General features: G+C 46.4%; 1 protein-coding gene across 1 annotated transcript; it reads right to left on the minus strand.

The window, feature by feature from the left end:
* Positions 1-46: 46 nt before the first annotated feature.
* On the minus strand, positions 47-7804 carry ANKRD23 (ankyrin repeat domain 23; the record flags this gene model as incomplete). The annotated part of the gene is made up of 8 exons (XM_089539079.1): positions 47-2190; positions 3292-3390; positions 3513-3611; positions 4179-4277; positions 5191-5289; positions 5932-6039; positions 6820-6951; positions 7610-7804. Coding segments are annotated over 8 exons (933 nt in total), but the record flags the coding sequence as incomplete, so codon positions are not given.
* Between the last annotated feature and the right edge of the window lie 751 nt (positions 7805-8555).

Raw genomic sequence — 8555 nt, forward strand, 5'->3', positions numbered from 1 at the left:
TGCTGAAACGCAAACAAAGACAACCTTTGATAACCATGCTTCAAAGCAGTGCTTTAAAACAGTTTTATTGTTTTCCAAAGAGGAACCACATCACAACTCATTCATGCCAAAACGAACAGAAGTTCTAGCAAGCCACAGTTGGCCACATCCACTCCTTAGGGCACAGGGTTGTTTTGAACCAACTCTCCATTGGAAGGGAGTGTCTGTGGCACAGATTTCAGGGCTAAATGTGTGGCAGTATATAAGAACATATCCCAGAGTGAAGACCCTTAGAGAAACATCTTGTCCCAACCATTTGGGTAGATAAATAAAAGCGTTGGGTACTCGAACACTGCACCATATTACTTGCCCAGCTTTGTGTGTCTTTTGCCAGTAACTTACAAAATGTAGAGACTTGAACATCCTTTGTAGTGTGTTTACATTCGACTTGAAGAGGAGGTGAGACTGCATCCATCCTTTGCAAAGATCCATTCAAGTAATTTCCTCCAACCCAAACTTGCCCTGTTTTCTGCAAGATGGGAGGGGCTCAGTCTTTTAAAAAGTTTATTCTCCAAAGTCCAGTATGACCCACGTGTGGCACAGAAAGGTCAAAGCAGACCCCTCTTGGCAAACACAGTGGGTGATGCCCAGCCTGGCTCTGGGGCTCTTTTCATTGTGTTTTACTTTGACCAGTCATAAATAGGTACAGTACGTCTAGTTTACAGTTTGTGAAACCCAGTTCCACAAGGAAGGTAGTTTCATAGTCAGGGAGCTGCTCTGCGCATCCCCGAAACATGTTAGGTAGCAAGACGATGCAAAGATCAACTGGCCAGCCAGTGGCATACAACTTTTGCACGGCCAGCAACATCAGGACCTGTTCTGCATCAAAGGAATCCATCTTTGGGGGTCGCATGTCTGTTGGGGACCTCGGCCTGACCAGCAGCGCCAAGGTCAGTGCGCAAGGAATGAGAGATTTACATGCCTGGGGACACATGGAACCACAGCCGTGGCCAGGAATGGCAAAGAGGAAGAAGCTGCTGGCACCCAGAAGGCTGAAAGCAGAGGAGGTATGGCATTTGCACATTGCTGCATTGGCCAGAAATGGCAGATCTGCTTATTGCATGCCTCTTTGCAGGGGAAATGAAGGTATCAAGAGAGGATTCTTGTTTCTTTGCACACATACAAATCTGGGAGCTCCCAGAGAGGCTCAGTGAGAGACCTGCAACAGTTCAGATCATCCCAATCCACCTCCCAGGCCTCCATCCCATCCACTAGGAGCATCTCCCAGTCCTCAACCAACAAACCAGGGAGAACTACCGTCAGAAGCTTCTGTCTTTAGAAAAGGAGAACAAAGAGGCCTTCAAGGAGGTGGTGGTATCTGGGAAAAGCCAAGACAGACACCAGCCTACATTCCTCTAAGACGTAGGACTCCTATCCTTTGCAGACCCCAAAAGGATTCAGCTGTCCTGACCCCACTGAAAGTTAGCCTGTCCTATCCAAGTTGTGGTTAGGGGAAGCAGTTCTATCCATCCCCCTTTTAAAAATCTCCCAAGGAATTTCTTTAATCCTTTCTTGAGATTGCTTTGGAAGTTCCTAAAACTGCACATCCATCCCACTGCATAGGAGAGCATGGCTTCCGCTCCCTTTGATAAAGGGTCCAACTGATAACTCTCTTCTTACTACACAGGTTTCTCCCTTGAGCCATGGCTAGGTTGCAAGTGTCCTCTCACTTGAACCATCATTTTCCCTGCATGGTTCACCTCTGGAAGTTGCCCCAAGGGAGGGAACATAGATGTTCCTGGAAATGGCACTCGGGAGAGCCCAGGGGTGCCCAGCACTGCCCACTGGGCTCATCCCCAAATGCAGGAAAGCCTCCCTCTATTTTTTTGGCAACAAAAAGGGTGGCCCAAAGGTCTCTGTCCCCCTCTTTTCTCAGCTCAAAGGTGCAAAGAAGTACAGTAGACTTCCCTGGCACCAAAGGGAGGGCAGATGTGCCCACAGCCTACGTGCAAGAAGAAGGACAGTGATAGTAAGTTGGTCACAAACTGGCGAAGGAAAGAGGGGCAGCACTTACTCCAGGAGCAAGCCCCCCACAGCCCCCCACTCTCATCAGTTCCTGGTGGGGACTCGCTGGCGGTCAGCACATGCTTGCAGTGCCTCTCGAATGCCCGTCTGCCAATCCTTCACCAGATCCACTGGCGTCACTGCCTCCTGCCAAGACAGAAAGAGTAGCTGGGAGGTCACTTTTCCTTCTGCTCCTCTCTTGGCTTCCCTACCTGCTCCAGACCAGCTAGAGGGCAGAAGCCTGGTCATGCCTGCATATCATGGTCCTTTTCCATTATCTTTTGGACTCTATAGCCTATCATTTTGTTTTCTTGAGGCCACACATGAGTTCATTCTCCTCTATGTATGGTGCAGGGCCAAAGTTAGGAGATATGGAGAGCAGACTAGGTAGAGGGCTACCATTTGGGTAGGGCTGGGGAAAAGGACTTGTTTGGGCTCCAGCTTTGAGAATCTGATTCTGCAAGTTAAGAGTCCAAATAAGTCCTTTCCCAAGCTCATCTATTTTTTGGCTCCTCCGTTTGAATGTAAGTGATGCCACACTGGATCAGGCCAAAGGCCTGTGTTCATTTTCCATGGTGGCCAACCAGTTGCTCCAAGTGAGAAGCCCCTGGGCTCTGTGCCATGACCCATTTCATGCAACTGATATACAAGCTTATGTGAATACCCATAGAAATTCAAAGCTTGTGGGTATGTAATTTCCTGTCTTCAATCTGTTCTGTGGTCCTGGGTGCAAGTATTGCCTTGGTAATTTGTTTCTTTATTCCATATGGTGGGTAGTGTCACACGAGGAATGTGTCTTGTAATGCCATGAGTTTGGCGTCGCAGTCCTGTGGGTCTGAGCAGATGCAATTGCATGATTGTAACATACCCACAAGTTTTGCATTTCTGACTCTTCATACAGTCTGGTTATAAAGGTCCTTTATGGGCACCAGTTCACTTCATGCATCCGAGGAAGGAGACCAAGTATAAGAAAGCTGATGATACAACTTCCGCACAGTCTCAATGGTGCTAAAAGATCCCTTTGCGTGTGGCGTGATAAGATTTTTGGCATAAGTGCTGAGCAAGATGTGTAGACTGAACACTGAGTGAACCATACCGTATTGCAGAATTTCACATATATTTATCCTGGGACCCCATTCAAGCCCCAAACCAGAGGTTTCTGTGCCGAGGCAAAGAACATCTCCAATTGTCACTCATCCTTTAAAAAAGAATTCCCATTGCTTCCTCCCCACACGGTCCATTCCTTACCTCATTCTGGATGCCAAGGTTGGCCCCGTACATCAGCAGCGTCTTCACAGCCTTGAAGCGGCCCATCCGGACTGCATCGTGAATCGGTGTATCTCCTTCCTGACCCGTGGAGGACATAAGAGGAGTAAGTGAATACATGTGGGGGGTGTCTTCCTGCTCCCGCAAGGTAGGACAAGCCTCACAAAAACAAACCCAACCCTTCCACACGATGCCCTTCGTACCTTGTCTTGCGCATTGATGTTTGCCCCACAGGCAATGAGATGCTCGGCACAGTCACAATGCCCCGTCCGGACAGCCACATGCAAAGGGGTGCTCCACAACTGCAAGGGAAAGAAAAGCTGTCAGATGGGCATCTTCTCCCCAAAATGATGATGATGATGATGATGATGATGATGATAAGAGACCAGCATGGTGCCGTGGTTTGAGTGTTGGATATTTCTGGGAAAACAGGGTTTGACTCTTTGCTCGGTCCTGGAAACCCACTGGGTGACCTTCGCCAAGTCACACACACACACTATGATAAGTCAGAAACAACTTGAAGGCACAAAACAACAAATGATTTATTTGTATCTTACCTGAATTTAAGCGCTATAGGAAGTTGCATGATCTCAGCCTCAGAGGAAGGAAATTGCAAACCTGCAGTACTTTGAATTGTGCCCAGAAACAAACTGGCACCCAGTGGAGCTGTTGTAATTGTATGATCCCAGCCCAGTTAAAACCAACCAGGAGGGAGAACCCATTCTTCCTGGATGGAGCAGGTCAGAATTTATTTGGACAGGCGCTCAGCCGTACCCAATTATTATTATTAGTAGTAGTATTATGTTTATGTGTATTTATACCCCACTTTCCGCCTAGTACAGGGACTCACCAGTACCCAATGCTCTCACCTTGTCCCGCGTGGAGATCTTGGCTCCCTGGCTGATCAGGCGCTTGAGGATTTCCAAATGGCCTCCTCGGCAGGCCCAGAAAATGGGGGTGGCCTCCAGCTGTGTCCAAAAAGAGAGCGGGTTTACTATACAGGTGGGAAAATACAGTCCAAGTGGAGCAGAACAGGACAGAAACAGGCAACAATTTGGAAAAGCTGTGTTCGTTTTTGGAACTCCCTGAATCCTCCTCCACAACCAGCTTGTAGCTCAGGATGGATGGTGGTGGTATTTAGGGAGCTGTAGCCCCAAAAGTAATATTTCCAAATGCTGGGAGAAGTAGGGATGGGTACATGATCATGCCACAGATGCAGACTGGGTTTCCCAGATCCTGGATTCTCTTTCTTGGTCCTTGGAGCAAGGAGGAGGAATCTCAGGGTGAGAGTACAGTCTTGAAATGTGTGTGTATGTGTGTGTGTGTGTGTGTGTATCATGTATTTTTGTGGTTGATGCTTAAGAGATACCACAAAGGGGGCAGTGCAAGGATTATTCATTCTTGCAAACTGTACCATGTTGCTTCAATAGCTGAGTTGGTCATTTGCACAGAGACCTTTCCTCTTGCTGAACTCCCCAAAACAGGAGGATCTGCATCTTTTTTTGCCTGGAGATGACCATAAAAACTTGAGACTCAGGCCTTGAGATGGAGCAACCTTAATGAATGCAAGTTTCTAGTTCTCAAGACTGTACCAAAAGGCCTTGAAAAATGTGCAGGACTTGGTGAATCAGATGTATTGAACATACTAAATGCTGTATGAAATTTCATTTCTGAAATCCCCACTGCAGAAGCCTGGGAATGCTTCCCAGGTTGCATGCAAAGAGCCAGGCTTGGTGTACATTCCCTATTTGTGAAAAGGATATTCCCGTCACTGTCTCCCAGTCACTCTACCATTCCAAAACTTAAGTGCAGTAGAAAAGTCCAGGGCAGTCCTTTGGGTTCGAATTGCAGATGTAAAAAAACCCATCAGAGAAAACTCACCATGTCTCTCGGCTCCAGTTTGGCTCCAGCTTCCAGAAGTTTGTCCACAATCTCCGCATGGCCGCGCAGACAGGCCCGATGGAGGGCTGTACATCTGAACTGCAAGAAGGATAACACAAAACAAGACAGCAGGTTTGAGATACTTGTTCCAAGTGATCGTGCACCACACCATCTACCGTACCTCCATTCCTGCAAAATAGATATGGGCATCCTATCCAGAATTTGGGAGAAGCCCCATTGTTTGGACTGCAATGTCCAGAATTGCCCCAGTTAGCATGGCCAGCAGTTCTCAAGCATCTTTGCAGACAATCTGGTTTTGCCATTTCCCATCATCCCCAACCAGCACAATAAACCCTTTCGGCAAAATGTGTGTAATTAAAGCAAATGAAATGATAAATGATATGCTTTTTTTTTTTTTTTTTTTTTTGTGCAAAGCAAAAGAAAAAACTAGTTTTTCCATATAAGCAGCGTGGCGATTTGGGACAATGCTTGCAGCGGCCACAAGGTAGAGCTTGTGTATCTTGATTTTCCATCCTAGGATTTGCTGGGTTCTCTGCCCAAGAGCAATATTTGTTTCACCAAAGACAAATGCCAGGATACCCCTGGGATGCAACCATGAAGGTCCAAGTGGTACGAAAGTGCTTTAATAGTGTAGTGTGAAAGCCACAATCCGCCAGGAACTATCCAGATTTGGCGGAGATTTGGCTCACATCCACACTTGCATCCCATTCATGCCAGTACCTTGTCGTGAGCATTGGGATCCCCTCCATCTGCCAGATATTTGTCAATCACAGGAACTCTGTTTTCCAGCGCCGCTTCAAGAAACTGACCTGGACCTACAGGTTCTGTCTAAGGAGCAAAAGAGAAGAGCAAATGAGAACTTAGCATGCTTAGCAAGGCATCCAGTATTAACTAACCAGTTTGATAGAAAAGTAAAAAGTCATTATAGCATTACTAACTACTTTGGCAGCAAGGTGATTAATTATTAGTTAACTATACACTATTTCTCCAACCCTAGGACTCAAGGCACCTTATGAAAGTTAAAACAGCTACAGCTTAAGTCTCCCTTATCCAGAATGACGAAATCCAAACTTCCAAAATTGTCCATGCGGATGGCTGAGATCATGACCGCTTTGATTTCTGATGGTTCAGGGCATGTAAAATTTGTTGGATGCACACCATTATTTAAAATATTGTATAAAATGACCTTCAGGCTATGTATCTTAAGGTTATGCATGAAACATCAATGAATTTCGTGTTTAGACACGGCAGTCCCATCTCCAAGATATTTCATTAGGTGCTATCTACCTTCAAGTCTTTTCCAACTTATCGGCAACCCTAAAGTGAAGCTATCATGGGGTTTTCTGAGCAAGATTTATTCAGAGGAGGTTTGCCATTGCCATCCTCTGAGGCTGAGAAAGTGTGACTTGACCAAGGTCTCCCAGTGGGTTTTGTGGCCAAGCTGGGAATTGAACCCTGGTCTCCAGAGTCATAGTCCAACGCTATGTCGGAGATCACAACAAACTACAATTCCCAGAATACTACAGCATTGATCCACGGCAGTAAAACTGGTGTCAAACTGGATTATTTCTGCAGTGCGGATGCAGCCTAAGGATGTTGGATACTCACAATCACTTCTGGCTCTTGCTTCTTGGGGTGGACCACTTTTTTCACTTTCTTCCTATTCTTGCGAAGTTTAATAATAGCCTCTAAGTCTTGCAGGCTGTCTATCTTCAGCCTGGAATTGTTGAGGGTCTCAAGCTGGAAGAAACAATATATATATATATGAATTAAATCAGAGATACAGGGAACTGGCATCCGCAGCAGGCAATGCAAACATCAAGGCTTCTGGGACTGAGATATGCCCAAAACTGGGTTTGGTGCCCAGTCTGGAAAAATACATTTCCGTATTCATATTTCAACTGTATGGGGTCACAGTCAGCCAGAAGGTCCTTCTGCTATCAGGCTCATGACATTACAAGGACCAAAAAAGGTCTAACTACCTGAAAGGCACCAGGTCCTGTCTGATCTTGGAAACTAAGGAGGGTCAGCCCTGGTTAGTACTTAGATGAGAGACCATCGACGGATACCAGGTGCTGAAGGCAAGATGACTAAGGTGTCTTGACCGCAAAGGGTGGCAAATGTCTGACATTCAAGAATAAATACTAACAACACTCATACAAATATAAATTAATGCTTCTTAGTAATGCTCAAAATGGAACATCACTAAATTCGGCCTCCTCAACGGAAGGCTAAAATGGAGGAAATGGAAAAGGAAGACATCTGGTCACCCTGAATGGAGGACATTTTGGGATTCCTCTTGGATAGAAAGTGGAAATACATGCCATGCCCTGGAAAAGGAGGCCACCTGATCACCATGTGTGGTCATGCCATGCCCATGCACCTCCTCCTTCCTCACCTTTTTCCTCTTCTCATCCTCTGCCTTCTGCTTCTCTTTACTGACGGCTTCCCATACGCCAGATGGGCCCGAATGCCAGCTTCCAGGCTCCCTGGCAGTGCCTCTCCCCAAAACTTCGAAACCTCGTACTTTCCCCTCCGGCCGCTCATCGCTTACCTGAAAGGGGGGAACCAATGCAACATTATCATGCAAGCTTTAATGCAATACACTGCTGCAGTCCAACACCCAAGATACACTTAGGGCTCCTTTGCATTACTCTTAAGATCCCAGCTAGACAGAGAAAACATGGGCATGATAGACTTTGCAGAAAGGAGCCTCTTTGTCGAAGGTTTTGATAACATTTGTAAGATCTTAGAGTAAGAGTAAGGAGGGGGATTTATTTTCTGCACCATAGATGGGAGCCCTATAGCTCTCCTCCAGATGTTGTTAGAGTGCAACTCACAGCATTCCTCAGCCTTAGCTATGTTGGCTGATGGGACTTGCAATCCAACAAGATCTGGAGGACTACATAATAACCACTACTTAAGAGTGACACCTCCCAGAACATTTTTTTTCTTTTAAATCATATTTATTAATAATGATCAATGCAAGATGCATGCGAATTCATTGGCATATACATATACATATATGTGCCAATGCAATTGCCTGATGTAATCTGCCCTCAGAGTTACCTCCCTGAGTTTGCTCCTTCCTTGACTGAGGGGACTGGTTTCTACAAGTTTGCTGATCCATCTTGAGATGCCAACTTCTCCTCCCGCCAAGTGAAAATAGTGCCATGTCCCTGGACCCAGCGTGCCAAATTCCTGCCGTTCCACCGGCTGCTGCTCCTGACGCAGCTGAAGCCGCCTCTATTTTTACGGATGTGTGCATGTGTACAGCGACGGCATGAGGGTGAGACCTCATGTGAAACGCATGCCATCCTTCATGCCTGGCGAGGGCAACGTCG

This window comes from Sceloporus occidentalis, unplaced genomic scaffold (assembly GCF_023333645.1).
Source record: "Sceloporus occidentalis isolate IW3139 unplaced genomic scaffold, rSceOcc1.0.p SCAF_9, whole genome shotgun sequence".
Lineage (NCBI taxonomy): Eukaryota > Metazoa > Chordata > Lepidosauria > Squamata > Phrynosomatidae > Sceloporus > Sceloporus occidentalis.